Raw genomic sequence first — 25,671 nt, 5'->3', positions numbered from 1 at the left:
GGTGGTTGTGTGTACACGTACGATGCGCGTGCACGTGCACGCTTACACACGCCTGGTCCGATCGATGTCTACACCCCATACACCCTCTCCTCAAATACCGCCCCTTCGTCTTCTCTCTTCCTCCGGCTTTTCCGCCCCATACCCATCCCTTTGGTCCTTAATTACGCGCGCGGGACGCTACACTCTTTTCTTTCTCTTGGCGCGGCACGGCAGCTTCAGCAGCGGAACCGAACGGACCTCTCTCTTTTTCTCCCTCTTTGTCTCTTTCTTTTGCAGACGCGCTCGATCTCGAAATGCGAGCCCGATCCTTAGATTGCATCGCCCGGCTAAGGATGATCCGGCTTGATCCCTCGGCGCAGGCCGTATTCCGCCAAGACGCCGCTGAACGACACGTTCGATTTCATCTAATGCAAGCGATCTTTTTCTCTGATCTCATGTTCAAGTGTACTTGCCTATTAATCCTTTTACGCTTGGATTATTTATCAGATACAAAAATCCTCGAGTAGAACTACCTTCAATTATTATAATGTTGTCAAAAAAAGAAAAAAGTATAAAAATGTTATCAATAATTTGTAATAAATAAAAGTATGTGTAAATAATTATAAAGAATATTATGTGATTTAACACATACAAAAACGATCTTTTTTATATTTTTGTTGTGGTTGAATATAAAATATTTGTCTTCTATTAAATTATAATAACTGAATTAATAATCTATATACAGGGTGTTTCTTAATAAGTGCGAAAAATTTTAGATGATTCTTTGTCGGAAATTGGGGAGCGATTTTCATATAAACATTAAAAAGTTCTAATAAAAAATTGAATAGGGGTTGCTAGTTTCATCCTCTTATAACAATAGAGGAGGCTGAAAAAAATATTAATAAATAACTTTTTTACTAGTAGAAAATATCCACCTAATTTCATTTCTTTAATTTGTTCCAAATTTGAGAAAAAAATAAAAACCTAATTTTTATCTCCATTTTTGGAGGAGGGTAACTCCACAGGGAAGGGACGTGGGAGTACATGTTTATATGAAAAACCCCCCTTAATTTTCGACAAAGAATCATCTCCTAAAATTTTTCGCACTTATTAAAAAACACTCTGTACATAAAACGCACGAAAAAAAAAGGATTATATCTCTTCAAGAATTCCATCTTCACATTTTTAAAAGCACAATTAATTATATACGAGTACAGACAAACCTATTTATCAATATATCGCAAACGTATGACAAAATACATCATAAAGAATGTAAGCGATATATAACGAGTGTAATAACAGTCCCTTTATAGAAGTGAAATTTACACCGAAATAGCAGATTATTGTATTCCACGCGCATATATTATTGATATCTCTGTTAGATGTATAGATTTCTTTTATAATGCATATTGTATGGGAGTTCGCTTAACTATCACATTTATAATCTTGCACGCGATTATCGGTTTAAAATAATTTAAACTGTTATTTTTACGCGAGAACATTATTATTATTGGAAGGAAAACTTGTGAAGAATACGATAGAAATTGCGCATTGTCAAAATTATACGTAATCGATAATAATACAATGAAACATTATTACGTAAAAGTGTGTATAGGTATCTTCCAACCGAATGCTGGATTCTGTTTTACTTCCAAAGGCGAGTGTATTTCCGCGATATTACGTAAGGGGAGGAGATCACCATCCGGAAATTCTAAATATATTAGTGCGACGTACACGATTATGAAGAAGTAATTTTCGACGGATAAAATTTTGCAGACGCTTGCTCGACAATATCGACGCATTAGAGTAATTAGTTACGTAACTGGCTATGAAATAATGTACGTTTCGCATCCTCTCCATCGATATATTCCTTAGGTATTATCCAACATAATTAGCATCTGCTAATTAGTAAAATTTGATGATATATATAATACGATATATAATTCGATCTTTCGAGCGAAACCGTTGATAGTTTCGATATACAAAAGAAAGGATTATATTTTCGCCGGCTTTTTCGTCATTTCTAAAGTCCACTTCGCATAATTAACGACGCTCGAATCGCTCGCATAAAGCAGCAAAGGCCGTTCGAGCGTAAACTACACAATCAATTAATCACCGATTAGTACCATTTATCCCGAGATCACGATTGTTATCGCTTCGTTGGTTCGAAAGTATTGTCTTCCGTAGAGAAAAAAAAGGGAAAAAAGGAGAGAGAAAGAGAAAAAGAAAGAGAGAGAAAAAAATGAGAGGGGAAGGAAGCGGTCGCCTCGTCGTCGCTGCTGCTGCGCCTCGTGCTTTCCACCCCCGAGCTACGTCGGGGATAGGGTCAATGCCCGATCACGTGGCAAAAAGGGCGAAAAACGTTTCTTCGTGAGTAACGGCGGGACGACCCGTCGCGAGGGGACGGCGGGGGCGGAGGCAAAGACAGGCGGAAGTTCGAGAAGCGGAGCCGAAAACGTGATAGCGCGTCGCCCGGGCCGCGTAGCAACAGGCATCTGTTGCGATAGAGAAGACCCGATAGATACCCTACGTCTCCTCGCGTCTGCCGTTTCCTGTGTGCGTGTGCGACGCATAACGCCATCGACATCCACGTGCGCGCGTACGCACATCTCCGAGAGGAGAGAATCAACCGCGCCTGCTGGAACGTCTCTCTACATTCGCAGGGAACACGATCGTCGTGCGTGTATGCACGTACGGAGGCAGTATGCGTATCGAACGCACGTACTATTCCGGAAGACGCATATATGTACAGTGGAAACACGAGCGAGCGCGAATTTCGCGGAAAAAAGTATGGTCCTCGTATGAAAAGAATGAAAGAGAACTTGTCTAATCGACTCTTCTCTTGAAAAAATTCTTTGATAAGAAATTAAATAATTTCTCCTAAGGTCCTTCTGTACAGGACACTGCGACTAGTTTTTTTTTAATTATTAATTATTAATAACGTTTAATTGTGTACAAATATTTTTAAAATTAATTGCCTATTAACGAAGGATTCCTTTCTTACACCTGTCTTAAATTTTTAATCATTACATAACAAAATTGGATAAACGATAAAATAATTATTGCAACAAATTCAATGATGATATACTTTGTATTTACTATTGTTATTCGTTTAATCGAATTTTATTCGGACAATTTTCTCCGAATTATTTTGTACGTTGTAAAACTGTATATATAAGACCCTGGTTTACATGTCATCAGAGACATATATGGGGATATATATGTGAATCAATGCAGTGTCTGCGGATATATCCGGCGAGGGAAATATGCCGCGTGCAGGAAAATCGCGTCGTCGACCGAATCGCTCGCCGGAAAATAGGCATGAACAGCACGAAAAACGTAGCAGGCCATGCGTGGAGAATTGTCGGAGTGCTGGGAATGATAGAAACGTAGAGGGGAAAAAGAGAGGGAAGAGGAAGTGAGAGAAACGAAAGTAGTACGATGCATAATCCGAGACGTGTGTCCTCGCTCAAGAAGCAAATCGACAAGCGAGCGCGATTAATTAAAGGCGATAACAGACGTTCTCTTGATTACATCCGCGGTACGTAGTATGCACATTCCATCTTGAACATACGTAACAACACATTTTGCAAAAGATGCATTAAAATATTCCATATAAATCACGCAGACAGAGTTGGAAAAAAAGTTTAGTATCATTTAATAGAGATGAAAACGTTTCAACTATTTAAATAATTAACAATATAGCATGTGTATCAAAATATATTGAATCTTTGAATAGGCAATAAATAAATAAAAATCGCCAATAAGAGATTCTTATAGTCTTATCAAAACTAGCAACTATCGTCTACATAGTTAAAATCAAAATCGAGGCAGCAAGACGTTGAATTCGATATGGACGCGTAATTAATGTTGTTAAAACGTTGCCATACAATTTCATGCAGCAATTAAGTTTCAGGGGAGTCGGGACGTAGACGTGAAACTCGGTTTGCAATGATAATCTTTCGATTCGCAGTAGAAAAAGCCCGCTGGCACAATGCGCTAGCGGTACAGTCGAACAGGTGGCAGTTCTATATTTTACCTTTACTTCACTGCGGCTGACTCCTCCCGACTGGCTCCTCTACTTTCGCCTCCGCTTCGATCCTGCTCTGCTCTCTGCCGAAAATAGCGACCGTGAACTTGCCCGGCTCGCTTGAATGAAGAGATATCCGCTACGTGCGCTCCAACGAAAATTGCGATTTTAAGAGACCCAACTGTAACAAATATAATATTCATTCAAGATTACATTACGAGCAGTGGGTTAACAAATAAATCGTGAAATTAAATGTATTTTCGGATGTATCTTTTTTCACGTAAACATGTGTATCTTTTGGTTGAAATTTTATTGTGTCCGATGCTGTTTTTAACACCATCGAAACGTTTAATAAAATTAATAAGAGCCTTCGTGTGGAATTCTATAATTTTTTCGTAATTTTTCAATCAAAAAATTAATCATTATTTATTCTTCGCAACCTCTATCTTCCCTTCAACTACTACGCACATGACGCATTTAATTGTCCGATCAATTTATCGGAATTGGAATTGGCGGTTCCGAGATTGCGACAGAAACGATCGAGAGATTCAAAAGGTTCCGAAAGCATCGATGACAGATGTCAGAAGGCACTTCCTTGCTCCTGCAACGGGACATCGCCTACAACTTCTTTTTTTCGCGATTCAAAAATGTTTAATAAATGCGCCCGCGTGCGAAATGGGAAAAGTTTTGCATTGTTTACACCGTCCGTTGCAAGGGCGACGCGCAAATTCCGCGAAATCCGGCAGCGCTCGATGATACACACGCTCACGCACATATATACATGCATATACATATACGCATACGCGACACAGCGCGGCGTTATCATAACCTAGTGACGCCAAATATTGATTTTGACACGGAACACGTGACGAGGCGTCGGACACTGGCGCGCTGCAAATGCGTGCATGTGTAACGCGCGTGATGTGCACGTACGTACATACATGTGTGCATATATTATACATAATACATACGCGAGTCCTACGGTATAGTCTATGTATGCATTCGGCAGCTCGAGAACCAATGCACGTCGAATTTAGCCACTCACACACGCACCTACGCACGTTGATCCATCTCGCGAGCTCTCGAGCTGCCACTTGCCATGTGTATATACATGTGTATATATGTTGTACATAACTGTATACAACTGTAAATGGAAGCGGCATTACACCGATAATATATCGGGAGAAAGGATTCGTGAGTTTTCAATCTCGTTACATTCGACACGATTTACAAGATGATCAAGTTTACAGACACTTTGGGATGGTAACTGTTGAACAAATAGACGCATCGTTCTGGAAAAGACATTTGGAAATTAATATTAAGTTTACAATCTCGCGAGTTTTAAGTCTCATACATATATAATGATAATATAATATACTCATTATAATGTCTAATGTCAACATTAATATCGGTGCAAAAGCGCAACTGTTTCTTCCCTCTCTCTCTCTCTGCCTTTCTCTCTTTCTCACTGTCTTCATATCGCTCTATTTGTCTCTTTTCTTTTTAAATAATATTCTCAGAAAGACAGTGTCGTTTCTTAAGCCGAACATATAATTTTCTCGATAAGGCGAGTATTAAGTTACGTGTATTCGATGGTGGAGCATGTTTGTTTTAAATCCGCGACAAATACAAGAGATAGAAGATGCCGGCGCAGAAACCGAAAAGGTTAAACTCAAATGCGCATCACTTACGAAGAAGTCGTTGACGCTTGCATTTCGGGTCGATGTTTTCACAGCCGGTTAGTATACGGTTGCATGCGCCGCGTAAAAGGAGGTCATGGTACAACCAAATAGCAATAATAATACAAGAACTATGAGTCCCACACACCGCACCACACGCCGCGCACATCCGACACTTTAAAACTTGAAATTCAAACGCAGATGGTGGTGCGAGCACGTTTGCATGCTGACGACATCTGGCGGTGAAACGGGAAATTCAATCTGTAAAAGTCTACGATATAGTATCGGTAACGATGCTATAGATTCAAAAGAGAGAGAAAAAAAAGAGAGAAAAATCAAAAATTGATATAAATGTTTGCTAATTAATTACTTTCAAAGCTGATTTTATTTACGAAAAATGTTTTTACTGATTTCATTACAATCTTGTCATGTCAACAAGTAGATAGAAAGAGAGAGAGAGAGAGAGAGAGAGAGAGAGAGAGAGAGAAGAAATTAACAATAATAAATACCAATACAAAAACGCAATATCCCATAGAGCACAGAACATTGTTGTAACAGTAATATTGCAGCAACATTGTAATATTGCCGCAATATTGCTGCAATGTTACAACACACTAAACACCCTAACAACACACATGTTCAAAAGACGTTCATACCCAGTCGACACAATTTGTTACTGCTATATAACTTGGGAGTAATACTTTATATAACAAATGTTTTGTGATATTTATATCACAGTTACTTCTATTTATCGCTTCCTGTTATGTAATATAAATGTACGAATGCAACATATTATTTACATAACAAGCATGTGGTGCTTCAATATATAACCAATATTGCAGTATGATATTGCAGCAACGTAAAATCAATATCATTAATCAGTTATATGATAATATTATTTTTATATAGAATTTAAACGTTGAAACTACATAGATGTTATATTATGGCTGCGTTCCGAAATTCACTGCCAGTATTGTAAATCTATAGTTTACGTTACGTATATTGTAGATTTTCATTACTGCAGTATTTTCAAGTAAGTATGTAACATATATATATATAGCAACTATGTTTTTCGATTATGTATTTGTAACATAAATGTATCATCACCGTTACTTTTGAAAAGGGGCGAAATTATAATATAACTACAACATTGCAGCAACTTTCACGTTATATAAAATGTGATATTGAAATGTATAGCTGTTATATAGTGAACACGTAATTGTGTCGACTAGGTAGAATATCTAGAGGACAGCCAAAGGATATTTTATGTCCTCTGGATGTCCTCTCGATGACCTCTGGACATCTTTTGGACATGTGTGGACAGGGCAATGTTATGTGCTGTATGGAATTTCTCCCTCTCTCTCTCTCCCTCCCTCTCTCACTCTCTTCTTTTTTCTTTATATAACATTATCAGAAAGATAGTATTATTTTTTTAGTGAAATGAGTCGCGTAACGTTACTGCAGCTAAGCATGAGTCAAAACAAACGTGCTCGAAAAGCCTATCGAAAAGATTAAACTCAAATGCGCATCACTTGCGAAGAAATCGTCGAGTCGATGTTTTCACGGCCGATTAGGGTTACATGGTAACCGTGTGAAAAGAAATCGAGATGTACGTTTAAATAACAATAATGTGATGTAAGAACTATAAGTCCCCCGCGTCTTTAGTGCTCCGGACATTTTGAACTGTGTAAACGCACACTAGCGTCATCTGGCGGTAAAACAGAGAATGCGACAAGACTATAAATTTCTAGAATATCGACGAATGTTAACAACATTTGCACGCTACTTTGAATAAAAAATTGATAGTGCGAAAAGATTGGAGATGAACAATTAACTCGTTAGCTAATTAATTACATATAAAGTTACAATGACTAATACCAGCTGATAATATTTTTCCTGATACAGTTTACAATTTTATCACACGAGGAAAATTGTAAAAGAGAAAAGAACCTTATCATTCATGGGAAATTATCTCTATCAAAGTTAAGAAAGATTATGATTCAATGTATATATTTTATAAAATCTTTCGTTGCGTCATTTATGTCATTAAATATTCTATCAAACAATATATATGTATGATATCATTTCATGTGGAGGATATAATTACTTGTTAGACATTTATCGATAAAATATAATTACGCGTAAACAATGTATGTCAACAATGTTTATAACACCTCATTTATGTCAACAATGAGTAATTTATGAAATATATTTTATCGAGAATGCTGATGTTGTACATACATGATTTCAACATAACGATACAATTTTAATATTTTACGAGAAATTTTCGAAAAATCAACAAAGGATTCAACAAACTGGATTTTATAATAATAAAAGTAAAAAAACAAAATAAATATTATATACATTATTAAACATATTATTATAGTATATTAATATTATATTATATTAATATATGTTTTATAACGTTAATTACTATATATCTTTTTAAATTCTGATATTTAATTTATAAAATTGTACACAAATTTTAATTTGTATATTTACTTGAAAAAAATTCGTAAATATCACGTACATAATACAATTTATACAAACATAATTTGGAGAAATCTACAATATAACCTTGGAATATACATCACAGCTCGATAATAAAATTAATCAAAGTCCAGAGTCGTTTTTACTGACTTGTTAAAGGTGACCATGCGCGATGATTTATAGGATTCGAGGATAGGATGGCCTTTCTAATATTTACTTTCTAGTTCGAAATACAGGGAATGCGAGTAGATGTCGCACGACGAAAACGACGCATCGCGAAATCTGCTGCTTCGTACATCGCAAACCTATACGTCTATGTATATGTATTCTCTTTTAAAGGTACGCATCAAACATTGCGAGAGATACCGATAGCTGGATAAAAACATTAACAATTTAAAATCGAACAAACCATGCGAAGCATCCGGAAACGAACGCCAACTCGACAGTCAAGTAAACGTCTTCCGTTTTCACGTCGACGTCATCATCGCCTTCGGGTACATTTTTCTCATTTTTTTTTTCTTTCTCCGATATCCCTGGAACATACAGAGATACTGATTGTCATATGACGCGACTAGGCGCTCGACGGCTACGAAACTCAGAGTACGCTTACCGCTCGTACAGTCAATGGCAAGAGGCTGGCGCGGCTCGCTTCGCGAAAGCGCGTATCGGGACCCTTAAATCGCAATATTGCGCCAGGGGCGTCATGAGAAACTTGTAGAGAAAAAAAAGTTGACCCGATTCGGTGTATATAGTATCCGTATTCGCGGCCTCTGGGCAAAGTTATCGCGCGGCGAAGGCGATTTTTCGGGAAGCGGTAGCGCGAGGCGGCGCGCGCGGACTGTACCGTGGACGCCACCGGCAGCCACGAGCGGCCGCTTGACGTACAGTCAGGCGGAAAAGTACGCGGCGTGAGCCGTAGACGACGTACGAATCGGCACACTCGGATCGCCGAATTACGCGTGGGGCGTCATGAGAAACTTGTCGGGCGTAAAAAACTAACACGATTTGGTGTATATAGTATTCGTTTTCGCGCGAGCGTTTTCGAGTTATTCGCGATCCAGGGCGCGTTCCGCGCGCGCGTATCGGAGCGCTCTTGGCGGGGACTGTCCCAACGGACGCTACGGGAGTCCGCAGCCGGCATAGGCTCAGTTGGCAGCAGCACGCACAGCGAGTAGCATCAACCATGGCTGATATCTCGAAGGACGAGCTACGCAAGGAGATCACCGGTAAGTGGCGATATCGCGCGATGTAGGGGATTTCGGGGCCGTATGTGGGCGTAATCGCCCTTCGCGCGGACGGCCGCGTTCGTTACGCGGGGCCGCGGCATCGGGAATCGGGGCGAAATCGGGCTCTTTGCTCTTGCGACGTGACGTCTTTAGCGCGCACGTATGTGCCCGAGTGGCGTGCCCCACGCCGGCCATTACAACCGCGGTTCGCCGTATTTCGCCACCTACGTATCGGGCCACAGGCGGACTCGCCCGCCTCGACGGCCCGTGCAATCCGCTCGGCATTTTCGGACCAGCCACTTCGCTGCCCAGGCGAAAGGCCGGATTTTTCGCCGTTCGCTATAAAAAGATAGCTTTCTCGCCCCGTCCCCGTATGACGCGTCTCGAGTGTGTGGTGGCGCGCGCCTATCAGCCTCGCTCTCGCATTCGTGTCTCGTTGCCTCTCTCTCTCTCTCTCGCTCTTGCTTTCGCTCTCGTTCTCTTTCTCGTATCTCCTCCTCGGTGTACATTTCTCGACTCGTCCGCGTCACGATGAATCTTTGCGTCGTAGTTGATAAGAAAAAAAAAGGGAAAAAAGAACGCGCGTTCCTGCGAATGTGCGAATCTCCTTCGAGAGAGATACTCTTCGTCGATCGGAACCGAGCGCGCGCGCGTTGCCCTTTTCCCTCCTTTGCGCGCCTCTCGCGTATCGCCGATTGGATAGTCATTGGTTATAACCGCCACTACGCACACATACATACATACATACGTGTATGTACATACACGTCGTCGTCGTTGCCGTGCTCCTCTGCCCCGAGATATTTGTCGGTTCGCTATCTTTTCCCACCGCCCCGCGCCATTACAAGCGTTACGACTCGCCCGTTGCAATTTACAGCGCAGCGGCGATTAACGATTGCAACGGTGGAAGTGCGCGCGCGCGCGCGCGCGTATTTTTTCGTTAGAGATTTTCGGCGAGCGCCGCGTGAATCGACCGAGCGCGCGCGACCTGCGCTCCCTCCGCGCGCTTCGCTGCCTTATCTCTCTCTCTCTCTCTCTCTCTTTTTCTCTTTCTTCCCTTCTTCCCGTCTTCTTCTCGCGGTTTTCGATCTTTTCCGGAATCAATGCGCCGACATCCGCGATCGACCGCGTCACGTCGCGGAGAAAAATCCCTCCGCGTCCCGTTCCACGCGTCGCCTCGTCGCTTCGTGGCGTACTTCCAGATATCCTTCCTTCCGACCTAGCCGCCGATCGGCGGTGACCGGCACCGCGCGCGCCAGGCGGCCATTTGCGCTCGATATTTACTAGATCCTCCGACGCGGGAAAACGTACTATACCCCAGATCACGCACACGCGCGAGACGCGCCGTGTACGTGTGCGATGAATGGCGACGTACTCCCCCGATGCATTCATCCTTCCTTCGTAGGGTTTTTTTTCCTCGTTTTTTTTTTTTTTGAACGTGGAAATTGGAGCAGAAAATAAACTTACGTATGCGTCTCTCGATGGAAATCCTGAATAAAGTTCATAAATAAACACTCTCCGCGAATCGTATTTCATAATTAATGTTGATAATTTGAATAAAGATTATGCAATGTATGTTTGAGTTGGTGTTGGAAACTTGGCGGATTTTTCAGTTTTTCTCGATAAACGTTTCGAGAGAAGTAAAATATCTTTGACACGCATGTATTAATATATGTTTATTAATTTTGTTTAGCTATCCTCAAGGATGCTGATCTCACTACAATGTCTGCTAAAAAAGTGAGGCAACAAATTGAAGAGAAACTTGATGTTGATCTTATAGAGAGGTAAGCAATAAATAGAAAATGTGATTACAAATGTAAATATTTTTCTTATGTTAAAACTATTAAAAGTCAATTTACAGTATGTAATGTAGAAAATTAACGTGCATTTGTATATATGCAAATGACAAATGTATGTGTGGCAGTGGCAGCAATTTTAATTTTCAATTGATTTATTACATCGTGTAATATAAGATCAAAGATCCCATATAAAATATATTTAGTCACGGTAGGTTTATTATTAATTTGTTAATTACACATAAAGGCTATTATTTTTTATCAACCTAAATTACTTTTCCTTGTTTTTATCTTCATATGGACAGGATTAATGTAATTATATTTGTGTGAATACATTTATATAATATATAAAAAAGAGAATATTTTTTATTATATATTATATCCTATAATATATCTTATATCATATACTTTGTTGTATTGTCAGCATAAATCAATTTTAATTGTAAATTGTATATTAATAAAATATACTGATATAAAGAATAGATAAATATGCATGACGTATTTTAGTGAGATTATATTATTATGATAATTTATCTTTTAAGATAGTAAGCATGTAACTGAACGTACGCATTATTATTGGAATGAATAAAAACTGAAAACGGACATACAATAGGCACTTGTGCACTGTAAAATAGTGCAGAAGAGAGTCTCTCAGTGTCCAAGAAAAAAAAGAGGATTTCTGAGTGGAGCTGAAATAATAAATAGATATAAGTTACCACCTCGTTCCTCCTCTGACATTTTAGTTTATATACAATATCGTTTCTATTTTAAATATTGATTGATGACATATATTTATAAATTGTTTTCTTCTTTATAGGAAGAAAGAGGTGGACGATTTAGTTATGGAATGTCTTCAAGAAAAACAAGATGGAGGAAAGAAAAAGAAAAAAGCTGCTAGCGAAGAATCTGAAGATGGTGAAGAGGAGGAAGAGGAAGGATCCGAAGAAGAAGAGGAAGAAGAAGAAAAGAAACCAGCCAAACGAAATCCTGCTAAAAAGGCTCCTAATAAACGTAAGAAGGGTTCCTCCGATGATGAAGAAAGCGCTAGTGATGATGATGCTAGTGACGAAGAATACAGCCCAAAGAAACCTAAAGTTACACCCAAAAAAAGTAAAATATATAATTTTTATTAAATATATGTATTATTATTTTTTATTATTATTTTACATCAAGATTTTATTTAAAAAATCAATTTTTCTTTAGATAAGCCTGGAAAGAAGGGAAAAAAGAAGGGAAGCGATAGTGATAGTGATGAAGACTGGGGTAAAAACAAAAAGGCTCCAGGAAGTACGGCAAAGAAGGGTGGCGGTGGTAAAGGCAAGGGGGGTGGTTATACACGCGCCATCACGCTATCTCCAGAACTCGCTGCAGTTGTCGGCGCAGAACAAATGGCTCGACATGAAGTCGTGAAGAAAGTATGGAGTATCATTAAAGAAAGAAATCTTTATGTAAGTATCATTGTTTGTGTGATCACTTATTTAAAACTTTTACACTTGCGACAATTGTTATTTTACCAATTTGGTTATAAATTAGAGCTCATATATATATGCATGTATGTGTGTGTGTGTGTGTATATATATATATACACAATATTTACAAATTGCTAATAAAATGATTGGTGTTTTACAGGATCCTAAGAATAAACAATTCGCAATTTGCGATGAAGAATTAATGAAGGTAATCGGCGTAAAGCGCTTCAGAACTTTTGGTATGATGAAATACCTCAAAAATCACTTTGTAGATTAAATCATATTTCAGTCCCGATCTCTGACAAGTTATATACATATATAACATATTCCAAGGTGCGTTCGTGCACCTCTCCATCTTTCTCACGATACATATATATATACATATATATATACATGAAACACAAACGTATTTCTTGCGACTTAAGACTTTAGACCATGTTTACACCATTCCGACGTATTCTGCCGCCCATCGTAATTGTTTTCCCATTGATTATTACAATACTATACGTTAATCCCAAGTATCATAGATATGACTTCCAACAAATGTTAGGAATAACGTTTTGATAATGTATAACAAGTATAATTGCCAGTGTTTTCCGATGACTCCACCTAACATTGGGACAATTATTACCATGGACGTTCAGATGATTTCGAAATGTGAATGACATTACAGTGGCCAATAGTCAATAAGCTGGTTTTAAGTCATCTAATTCAAAATAAATGTTATATCATTTGTATGATCGTGATTAATAACAATATCTTACTCCAAATGCGGTAACACGACGCACCATTATAACGTTTAAAGTAACTAGAAACATTTAAATTTGAAAGTAATTTTTTTGAGAAATTTTATTTTTTATTTTAATTGACACATTTATCACATTGGTGGCACATTTTTCAATATATTTGAGATATGGATTAGAGAAATATCTTTTCTCGTCTTTTTTTGTATTATATCGATTATCTTAATTGTCCTTCAATGTGAAAATATCGCACAGTTTTTTTTGTCGTTTTGTTTTACCCTTTTAAGAAGAAATGCTTCTTGAAAATATTGGATGTAACAGAATGACAGATTTCACTTCCAAAATGGGAAAAAGTGTGGATGTTCGAAAGAAATGCGGAAAAATAAAGAGAGAAGCTATGCGGAAAATCATCCTGTACCTCTTCTGTATAATAGCTACATTATACACATGAAAATGTAAGCAAAGTTTAATTGTATTATCGTGTAATTACTAATTATTGTCGTAATATAGGTTTCTTGGTGTAAAAATTGAAAATCTAACATTTAAGATCTAATGGTAAAACAATATATTCATTAAAAAGTACGATATAAGCACATTAAAGTCAAAGTGCGCGCAGCGGTCACAGCGCAATGTTGAAGAGTAGGAAGTAAAATAGGCTCACGGAGCGAGGTGCGGAATCTTAACCGCATACGTCTGTTCGAGCTTCGACATGTGTAAAATTCGTGTATTTTGAATATAAATTAAAGAGATGCTGGCCTAAGTCATGAGGAATGCCACACGAATAAGATCCTGCAGTTTGCGATAACGAAAGCATACGCGAGGAAAATGATTTGTGCGCACGGAATGATAAATTATAATGCTAATATTGTGTTTCCTAAAAAGAAAAAAAAATGGTTTAAGCTGTAATGTTCCGTGAAATGTATTTGGAAGTGTCATTAAAAAGAGTATTGCTTTCATTTTTTTTTTAAATTGCGTCTTGCGTATAATTTATTTCAATTATTTCCTAGCACTCCTCTGTGTGAATATGGTCCGATATATATCCTTTAATGTTCTGAATTAAATAACAAATGAAGGATATATGGAAATGTAATAATAATAATATATAGTATTATATAATATAATAATGTTATATATATATATATACAGGGTGTCCTAGACCACCCGTACACCCCTTTTCTTTCAAAAACTAAGCATTTTAGAGAAAAATGTTTCAGACAAAAGTTGTTTGGTTTCGAGGGGGCCATAAGATGGTACCATTGGTTTGACCTTGAAGAGTCATTTGAAGGACACTTCAATTTTTTTAAATGGAATACCCTATATATTTTTGCACATTCTTGTAGCTCATGTCGAGAGCTTTCCAAAACACTATAATTAAGTTAGTTTTCATTAAGTACTTTCCGAGTTATGAGGCTTGAAATAATTTCTTAATTTTACGTAAATCATAAAATATCTTGTAAAATATTCATTTTTCGATTATCTTACCTCAATACTTTTATACAATATAATGAGAGGAATCAATTGGTGTAAAGAAAACACAGTTATTTTTAAGAAAAAATATGTAATTGTTAGTTACAAATTACATATTTTTTCTTCGAAACAACTATGTGTTTTCTTTACACCAATTGATTCCTCTTATTATTTTGTACATAAAAGTATTAAGGTAAGATAATTGAAAAATGAATATTTTACAAGATATTTTATGATTTACGTAAAATTAAGAAATTATTTCAAGCCTCATAACTCGGAAAGTACTTAATGAAAACTAACTTAATTATAGTGTTTTGGAAAGCTCTCGAGATGAGCTACAAGAATGTGCAAAAATATATAGGGTATTCCATTAAAAAAAATTGTAGTGACATTCACGTGACCTTCAAATGACTCTTCAAGGTCAAACCAATGGTACCATCTTCTGTCCCCCTCGAAACCAAACAACTTTTGTCTGAAACATTTTTCTCTAAAATGCTTAGTTTTTGAAAGAAAAGGGGTGTACGGGTGGTCTAGGTCACCCTGTATATATACAGGGTGAATTTTAATGGTTGTGTCAATCTTTTTATCATGCGGAAGATTATCGACCGCAATTGTAATAAATTGATCGGTACATAGATGTCAGATAATTGGATCGGCCGTATCGAAGGCCGGGATATAATGTGTACAATTAAAGCAAGTTAAAAGCTGAAATTATGTGTGTAGTATGGATTTATTTTTATTATTAAAGCTACGTATTTATTATTATTATTATTATTATTATTATTATTATTGTTGTTGTTGTTGTTGTTGTTATTATTGTTATTATTATTATTATTGTTATTATTATTATTATTATTAAAGCTACGTATACATATTTGATATATTAAAGCAGTAAGAATACATATTTAAAAATTTAGTTCAAATTTAACACTAATGTTTCATGTAAAACTTTATTTCAAATTCCGCAATTATTTTTATGGTAAATTTTTATTATTGTTTATATGCTAAAAATACGCAGCAAAAAATTTTCTTTCTTAAATTAAAATTACGCAATTGTTTCATAAGAATGTATTTCTCATGGAACAGTTGCGTAATTTTATTTCAAGAAGGAAGAAATGCTACATATCTTTAGCGTATAAAACAATAATAAAAATTTATCATAAAAATAAATGCGGAATTTGAAATAAAGTTTTACATGAAACATTAAAGTGTTAAATTTGAACTAAATTAAATATGTATTCTTACTGCTTTAATATATCGAATATGTATATGTAGCTTTAATAATAATAATAATAATAATAAATACGTAGCTTTAATAATAAAAATAAATCCATACTACACACATAATTTCAGCTTTTAACTTGCTTTAATTGTACACATTATATCCCGGCCTTCCATACGGCCGATCTAATTATCTGACATCTATGTACCGATCAATTTATTACAATTGCGGTCGGTAATCTCCCGCATGATAAAAAGATTGACACAACCATTAAAATTCACCCTGTATATATATCATAATAATAATATATATATGTATATTATTATTATTATTATATTAATATTTCTAAATAAATGTATTAATTGCATGTATAACTGATTATTTACGATGCTGTAAATATGTGATTCTATTAAAATATATTTTTTAATGATATTTATATTTTTTGTTCTATGATTAATACGCATTATGTGAGTGTTATTTATTGATGAAACATTTATTTATATGTATATAAAAATTCGACTCGCTTAATTATCTAAAAAATTGATTTAAATTTTATAAGTGTTCAAGCTCCTTTTCCAAAAACGATACAACATGTTGATTGTCATCCCGTCTACCTCGCAGACCAAATATGAACGTTTTGAGATTCTTTGTGTTTGTATAGTTATCTCTTCTAGTTTGAACTTCCTTATCCTGAGGCGGGGACGCTTGTACGTAAACACCGTATCGAAAGTGCGAGTTGAATGTCTGCGTACTACGAGTAACGCATCGACTTATGTTTGCCTGAGAAATTATCACGTGTGAAATAAAATATTTTTCATCTACAGTAAAAAGACACAGGGAAAAAATAAAGCAAATGTGTATAATTTTTAATATTTCTTAACAAGTTATTTTTTTTTAAGTGTTATAATATATTGCAATATATTACGACACTAAGAAAAATAATTTATTGAGAAATATTAAAAATTATATATATGAATTAATTAAAATACGGGATATTATAAAATTATTATCGTTAGAGTCGAAAATACATGTTTGAACACATCAAAATATTTCACTGATCGAATATTTTCTCTAATGCTAATAAAAATTCGACTCACCAAGCGTAATGCTCTTCGTTTTAATTCCCATACGTTAGAAGTATAATCTTTATCAATGTAAGGTGGAAGTATGTGAACGTCTGTTTGAACTTTTTGATTATGACGAACTTTTAATTGCAATCCTTTCTCCGTCAATCTTGTGAAAAATAAATATTTTTTTATATCTCAAATGTAAATACACAGCAAATTGCGATTATGCGATCACCAACTCACTCTTCTTGACTTTGCATGGCTTCAATTTCTTCGTGTAATTGGAACAGATGGATATATTCCGGATGATTGCGAACAAAATTGAGCGCCTCGTAAACATACCTATTAAAAGTCGGTGCTGAAAAAACTTATTGCTTTTATTTATAAATAAAAATACCTGTCGGGATTTTCTCCAAATTTAACAGCTGCTTCGGGCGATTTAAAAGCGTAATATTTTCCTCGCCATTTTGCCACACCGTTGTTCGGATTTCCCGGTATTAAAGCACCTTTAGTTGTGGCGAATGTCCATGCACAAAATCCTAAAAACTGATATATTCTTTGATTAATTATTTAAAAATTTATTTGGAGTACAATTGCATAAATCTTTTGATATATAGAAATAATTGATTTTTCTAATTGAAAGTGTCTTATAAAATCATACAAACATAAATGTGATAAATTAATTCTAAATAAATTTAAAATATTTTATCGTGGTTACCTCTAAATTAATCTTCTCAAAGTCCTTCATGACATTTGGATAATATATTAAACATTCTCCACATTCCGCTGTAAAAAAAGTACTGTCAGTAAATGTACTGTCAAAATAAGGATAAATATAGCCGTCTTAATTTAAGATTTATCCTAATTTAAAGAATTTTGATAATATATTAGTAATTTAATTATTTTCAAATATAATATCTATCATAATTTTTAATAAATGTAAAGCATTCCATAGATAAGTATAATTTTTACTTATTAAATTGCCCATAGAACGTTCCAATCTTTCAGCATCAGTCAAAATATCCACATTTTGAGCTATGTCATCTAGCTTGGTTTGATCGTAAACAATCTATGACATAAATATATCATTCTGAATACATATTTGAAAAATATATTTAAATTAATATCAGAGATGAATATATATTGATACCTTATTACTCAAATTCTGTAATTCCCAGAGGAAATTATTAATGCTGCTCAAAATAATCACCTCATCTTGCAAACCCATCCATATATCCGCTAGATCAATAAATTGTGGCTAAGATAGAATAGGCAGATTAGATATACATTATTAATCATAATATGATTACATGATTGAGTCAGCAAGCCTTTTATTCCGATGAAGACAGATTTTACTATTTTAGTCTTTTGTGAATTTCAAAGAAACGTTATATTTCATCATAAAAATTCTGCTAAAAAAAAAAACTTCTGCGAATGAGAAAATTTCTTTGCGGAAACGATCATGAGATAGTTTATACGAAAACAAATTTTATTGAAACTGTCAAAAGAAATCAAAACTGAAATTGGAAAGATTCTATAAGTTTCAATTCCTGGGAATAACATAATAATGTCGGAATGTTAACAAAGCAATTATACTATGTGCATCAATTATAATCTATTTTTTTAGGTAACAATAAGTCATATTTACATAGACTTGAGCGGTAGGAACAGCTGTTCTATATCGAACAGTATCGTGCAGTTTAAAGAGTCGTGTCTGAAGACGATCCATTAGAGTTTTTACTTCGCTCTCGCTGCGCTCCACGTCGCTCAACAGCTTTCTAGAACCAAAACCATGTTCCAAATTATGTCAATCGCATATTAAATATTATGTGATTTCTTTCGAAAGGCACCGAATGTAAATCTCTTGCTGACGAGTAGCCGTTAACATCTCGATAGCCCACTCGATCTGTTCTTCCAGGTCAGATGTAGCTCCTTTCGAACTGTCAGCATCCGCAACGTCGATCGATGTGCGCGTAATCGCGTTTTCCACAACAGCTGTAAATTTGTACACCTTGGCCATTAGTGGCTCTAATAGCTCGAGGACAGAGTTACGCGTCTTCGTTAAAGCCTCTTGTAGGATGCTGGGCACTGAAAGCAATTTATCATTATAAAATAATAAACGTTTAAAGCGTGTGTATATTTTGTCTCTTTCGCTCGATATCGTTTGAAAATTTAAAATTTAATAATTAGTGCTCTCACGATCATCGATCCCCTCGCCGCCACGTTGACAATCTCTGTTAAATAAACGGATTCCAGCGACTATGCACATCAACTCCATCAACTGTTCTTCTTTCTCTCGTTTTGGCAAAGTCACATAATGAGCTAATTCGGAAGCCTGGAACACGCTCTGCAACGCCACCGAAACCTCCCTAAAATGTAAAATGCTAATATGTAAAATGTCAAATAATAATATTTTGTAATATTATTAGGCATACTTTTAATTAATCTTTTTTTATTAAGGATTTTATAAGCATAATAATAATAATTTTATGAACATAATAGTAATGATTAATTATTCTTAAATATAACAATTGCCACAATTTTTTATAAAAATTCCAGCTTACAGATAAGAATTAACTTTATTTTTATTCGTGGCAATAATAATGTTATAATTAATACTTGTATTTGTAGAAATTTTCCATAATCCAAAAGATGAAAAACTAAATACACCATCGATTTTATCTGCTATTATTAAACTTAAAATTTTTATAAATCTTAAAATTTTTATTAAACTTAAAATTTTTATAAATCTTAACATGAATATGTATATTATTATTATATGATATACCTTAAAATCGAAGGGATCGTAGGACTTCCGAGACCGCTTAGCAGCGTTATTACTGCTAGTATTTTTTGATAAAATCTTTCCGTGTCCTTTCCGGTATCCAATTTAGTAGTCTCGCAAATTTCGGTAACCAGAGGTCTAGTCTTTTGATGCAGTCGCAATCGATGCTTTTTGACAGTTTCGTCTGGAGAAAGTATAAATCTACATAATACATAGTAATTTATAAAATAAAAACATGAAAATGACGAATCATAAATCTTCTTACCTCTATCATGATAATGCTTGGCAAAGTACAATTGATTTTTCAAAGTTATCAGACTGGGTTTGCTTTGGTCACACAGCCTCTTCACTATCGCTTGGGTTACTCTCGCATTGCTCTCCTCATCGTTTTCTTTTATTCGATATAATGGATTTAATTGATACAGAGAAAGCTAAAATTATTTTCAAGAGCAATAATTGTAATTATTGTTTATGTGCTGTTTTAACAAAGTATACTTCAGAGTAACATTTTTTTTATTTATTGATTATTACCAAAAACGAGGCCAAGTCCTTGGTTACTGGTGTTTCTTTCTCTTTACATTCGTTTACGATTCTTTTTGTCAATTCTTTTCGCACATTCTCCATCGTAGGAAACAAATAACACTCCTTCTTCAGCTGATTTTGGAAGTCTCACTTGTTACAGAGTTGTGGATTCAAACAAAATCATCCATCTATAAAGTTTGATCAATACTTGCATCGGAACCATTTATTGTCGCTGTCTGAAAATCTCTTTCAGCTTCTATCTGAAAATTTCTTTCAGCTTCCTTAAATATTATTATAGAACTGAAGAAATTTTACTGCTCATAAATAACTTCATGCAATAAACATTGATATGAAAAATATACCCCTAACAACACACATGTCCAAAAGATGTCCAGAGGTCATCGAGAGGACATCCAAAGGACATAAAATATCCTTTGACTGCCCTCTAGATATTCATTGGACGTCTTTTGGACATGTGTGTTGTTAAGGACCGCACTCCAAAAAGAAATAATCTTCGATTAATATATCAATTAATATGTTTCTAATATTAATATAGTCATTCCTTATTTCACGTATTAAGGTATATATATATATATTTTTTTAATTAATTAATTTATTAATATATTTTAATGCATAAAAAAAATATAATTTACGCGCGCGCGCTCGTCCACACACATATATATATATATAAACAAAAACTATATCAAGCATGGATAATATATTTATGATTAATGTATTTATAACTTATTTCACATATCAAAATATGTATATACCGAACATAAACTTTATTCACAAGCCCAATTTTTAAAAATATACATTTATATTTTTAATGACTATATAGTTTTGTTTAACTACATTTAGCTTTATTAAACTACAATTACATATTTAATACTATGTAGATTTATTTCAGAAATAAAAATGCAATATTTTTTTAGATAATGAAAAAACTAGTAGTAGGCTAAGAATCGAACTTCTCAAAATCTTACTTTCGATGCGTCAGTGCTTTGAAAAAATCTTTTTTTAAATTATAAATCATAAAAATCACGCTTTGTCAACCATCAAATTATTGCACGCATATTTGAATTTGAATGCGTTCATTATTAACAGTCCGTTCTTATATTTAAAACATTTTAAATACAATCCTAGAGGTTATAAACCAATCACAGAGCCGTATTGGTATCTTAAGACGTTACTTAAAGCCCGTTTTACACAACAGGTTGTAGACTTGGTTCTGATTTATAATTATGAATTGACCAATCAGAGCAAAGCAGCTTACTAACTATCCGCAAATGTCAAGCAGAGAGAAGACTGAAGGGCAGTCTACAATGGCAGTAGCAGTAGGTCGTAGCAGTCGTAAGCGAAATGAACCAAATCCATTTCCTACGGATTTCGTGCGTTCTACGGCGGTCGCGCATACGCAGTCACGGAAGAATTCTGCGTTCTTAATTCTGATTGCGCGTCCGCCGTAGAACATATACATTATAGCCGTAGGAAATGGATTTGGTTCATTTCGCTTACGACTGCTACGACCTACTGCTACTGCCATTGTAGACTGCCCTTGAGAGATGTCATGGACTGCTTTTAGGTGATCTCTGAAAGCGATACTCCCTCTATGGACACTGAAAACGTGGACGTGACCTACATAGCCAATGTCCATGAATGTTCTCAGAGGGTAATATATAATGTGCACAATTTCTGGTTTTGTTTCGTGCTGTGTGCATGAAATGCCGGTAGCACCAGTGCTGTATAACAAGATACTTATGTATGTAAATTGATAGTAAATAAATTATTCAATCGCGAAAGATACTGTAATATTTAAAGATGAAATAAATATTTTTCTATATTCATTGTCATATTTATATCTTTTTATTTACAAAACACAAAATGTTTGCTGAGGGATAAAAACATTTTTAATCGTATTTCTATAAATCTTCTTAATTAGCAGTAAACTGATCTTTGATATTTATCAATCATTTTTTTAATTATTTAAAAATTTAATTATTAATACATGTATAGAATTTGTCAAATTAATCACTGATTCTTCTGAAGTTTTTATAATTAAGACTCGAAAAATATAGATGTTGCAAAATATTTTAAGTCTCTTCCTTTATATAAAATATAAAGAATTCATATGTTCCATTCTAATATAGCTAACACTATTTAATAATTTATATTTTTATTATAATTTTCATACCAGTATAATACTTTTGCGCTTAATACTTTATATAATACAATATACTAAATTTAATATAATTACAAAACAGTATTACTATTAATAAATAGGTTGTATGCATACTGTCTTTTAGTTTCTAATCATTTCCAATCACTATGCATTTCTAACCAATATATTCTCTTCTTCGAGTTCTTGGATTATTATGGTTTATTGTATTCCTTTGTGTTAACATCATAAAAATTACCATCACTTCCCACACAGCACCAAGTCGTCTAAAAGTACTACTAAAACTGGACATTTTTTGTTACAGACATCTTTTACTGACATCGTTAAGTCGACGGAAAGATGACTAAAAGTCGGGTCTCATGATTCGAATTCAGTGACTTTTTAGTCTTGTCCATATGATTGATGACTAAAAGATGACGATTCATTCTATATAGATTATCGACATTCGGTAGTAGGAATACTTCAAACACGCAATAAATGGGCTATTTCTCCCATTTATCCGCCTAATTTTTAATAATCTGTTTAATATTCTGAATCCCAACAAGGAATCCAGATTATTAAATAAATTATTTTAAATTCAATTTGTCAGAAATTAAACTAATAAACAGTAATGTCAGGAAAAAGATGCGGCTCACACGCACACAATCATTCTGCGTAGCACATGTATGTGGCTCTCTCTGATTGATGCGTGCGAGCAGTATCCACTTTCTGGCATTACTGCTCGTAAAAGGTAAAAATATGCTTCAGATCTTATATTAATTACTAATTCTTTATATACATTTCGTGATAAATATTAAATACGAGATAAGTTAAGAATGGCTCGCCGCGTAGCGGCAAGCGAACAAACACGTGCCACATACTATTATGTCTATTTTATGTCATCTTTTTCGACAAAACGAAAAAATGTCTGATTAAGATAACTTAAAAAAGACATCTTTTCGTTATCTTTTAGTATAATGTGCTGTGTGGATTGTCATGCTTATTCCTTCCTATGGAGTCCATCGGAATACTTTCTATAGATATTTATTCTCAGGTATAGATATTCAAATCACTGTAGTTACCTTTTTCTATTTTCTCGATTATTGTCCCCTTTTCTTTCATTTTATTTAAAAATATTAATATAATTAATATAACAAATATTTATATAATCTTGGTATCTCTCTTAGTCTTCCTCTTCAACCTGTCCGACATGGGTGACCCTATCAGTAACTACGGTCGGTATTCATATTTTATAATATAAAATTTACTAAAAATTTTTACATAGTCCAGACAAGATTAGCGATGATTAATCCCTAAGATTATTGGAATTGTAATATATTTTCCTTAGCATTAAAGGAATACTAAAAAAATTTTAATGATCACCTAATAACCCTAACAATACTTTTTTTTTTTGACGTGGGGAAAATGCTCCTTATGCACACCCCGGCAGAACCTATTTAACGGTCCCGCCGAGGTAGTGTTGGGCTCTCACATACATAAAATTTCGTATTATATAAAAGTATACATAAATTTCGTATTACATAAGTACATAAAATTTCGCAAAAAAATTCGTATTACTATAAAAATTATCGAGTGTTAACAATTTAATTTTCATCCTTATATAAATAAAATACCTATAAAAAAAAACACTCAAAAAATATTGATATATTAACCCCTTAAAAATTCTTAATATTAATAATATAATTATTGAAATATTTATTAATCTGTTTTCCCTAATATTATTTAAACCTACATTTCCTGAATCTTTAAAAGATATGTACATAATATATTAATCACCTAAATTAATCACATAATAGCCCTAACAATCCTCTACTTCTAGAAAGGAAAATTAAAAAATCTTAATGATCACCTAATAGCCCTAACAATCCTATTTCTCGATTAAGTGAAATTATTCGAGGAAAGCCTATCTCTAATCACGTATAATTTAATTACGTGCCCTAATTACATTTTCTAATCGCGTGCCCTAACCGCGTGAATAAATGTCCGACATTACGTACTATTGTACGTAAAGCATTTCTTCAGGCCAGTTGAACTTACTTTTCGTTGATCCTGGCCACTTTCTCGCTCGATCTCTAATCAGAGATCGAAAAAGGAGATAAACACTCCTTCTTTTGCCGATTAATTATCGACAAATAAGCGTAAATATTTCACGCTCATCGTAACGATCGCTCGATTTTACGATCGTTCGTTAAATATTTGAATATAATTTTATTTTAACTCAAATAAAGCCAAATTACTACAAATTTCTGTATATTATATTTTCTAATAAAATATAAAATTCATGTGTGTGTATAACTTTTATCATATTACAAATTATTTAATTAATTAATCATTTGGCTTTATATTAAGTTAAAGTAAAGTTTAAAAACAATATCTACAAACAAATTCTACGATGGATGAGCTATAAGAAATTAGAATAAAATAAGTGTGCGTTATAAAAATAAAGTAGCATCAAAAATTGATACAATTGATAAAATTATTAATGCGTGCTCTTTATTTAATAAATTAGACAAAATCTTTACAAAAAAATTTTCTTTTCTTGATTCTCTTTTTTTAATTAATACTTCAATATATTTTCGCAATAGATGCAAAGCATTTCGAAAGAATTTATTAAAAGTTATTTAATTTAATCTATCCTAGCTCATCCATTTTAAGGCAACGGATTTACTACAATTTATAATCTACAATCTACAATGTACAATGTACAATCTACAATCTACAATCTACATCTACATCTACAATCTCTACGAATTCGTTACCTTAAAGATAAATAAAAGTTTTTCTCACTCACCGGCACTGATGCGCAACAGCGGAGTTATCGAAGCTACGTTGTCTGTAACATACAAATATAAAATTCATTTATAATAATGTTCACAAAATCAATATTTCAAAAAATTTTTATCGTTCGGAATTTTATATCCGATGTGTAAAATAATAAGTAGAGATAAACACGTGTGGAAAAATTTTATAAATTTTTGAAACTGTTTTTTAAATAGAAAGTTTTATATGACTTTTATAAA

At 34.4% G+C, this 25,671-nt stretch overlaps 2 protein-coding genes and 1 long non-coding RNA gene across 12 annotated transcripts in view; 1 reads left to right on the top strand and 2 right to left on the bottom strand.

The window, feature by feature from the left end:
- LOC145974398 (uncharacterized) overlaps positions 1 to 9,666 on the bottom strand; it is a 203,879-nt gene extending 194,213 nt beyond the window's left edge. The window contains exons 1-3 of one of the 10 annotated variants that reach the window (XR_014439666.1): positions 8,789 to 9,666; positions 8,588 to 8,711; positions 4,019 to 4,190 (exon numbers count right to left, since the gene is read on the bottom strand). This is a non-coding gene — a long non-coding RNA (uncharacterized LOC145974398). The other 9 variants (XR_014439672.1, XR_014439670.1, XR_014439671.1 and 6 more) reach the window with 9 other exon arrangements.
- Non2 (upstream activation factor subunit spp27 homolog Non2) lies at positions 9,266 to 14,378 on the top strand. The gene is made up of 5 exons (XM_083104178.1): positions 9,266 to 9,404; positions 11,095 to 11,185; positions 12,015 to 12,307; positions 12,401 to 12,645; positions 12,827 to 14,378. Exons 1-5 carry the CDS (start codon positions 9,362 to 9,364, stop codon positions 12,941 to 12,943), a joined length of 789 nt encoding a protein of 262 aa, XP_082960304.1. The 5' UTR covers positions 9,266 to 9,361; the 3' UTR covers positions 12,944 to 14,378.
- Positions 14,379 to 16,555: 2,177 nt separating this feature from the next.
- Positions 16,556 to 22,279, bottom strand: LOC145973975 (cilia- and flagella-associated protein 206). Its single transcript, XM_083103681.1, has 13 exons — positions 20,482 to 22,279; positions 20,216 to 20,381; positions 19,954 to 20,134; positions 19,365 to 19,534; positions 19,016 to 19,253; positions 18,814 to 18,943; positions 18,316 to 18,423; positions 18,138 to 18,234; positions 17,884 to 17,951; positions 17,563 to 17,711; positions 17,409 to 17,507; positions 17,196 to 17,331; positions 16,556 to 16,878 (listed from the first exon to the last, which is right to left on the bottom strand). Exons 1-13 carry the CDS (start codon positions 20,572 to 20,574, stop codon positions 16,651 to 16,653), a joined length of 1,863 nt encoding a protein of 620 aa, XP_082959807.1. The 5' UTR covers positions 20,575 to 22,279; the 3' UTR covers positions 16,556 to 16,650.
- Positions 22,280 to 25,671: the final 3,392 nt, after the last annotated feature.

Source organism: Camponotus vicinus, unplaced genomic scaffold (assembly GCF_025532165.1).
Source record: "Camponotus vicinus isolate PSW18456_S1 unplaced genomic scaffold, iyCamVici1.0 SCAF_1, whole genome shotgun sequence".
NCBI lineage: Eukaryota > Metazoa > Arthropoda > Insecta > Hymenoptera > Formicidae > Camponotus > Camponotus vicinus.
The sequence above is the reverse complement of the archived record's forward strand: the minus strand, read 5'-3'. Positions and strand labels throughout refer to the sequence as shown.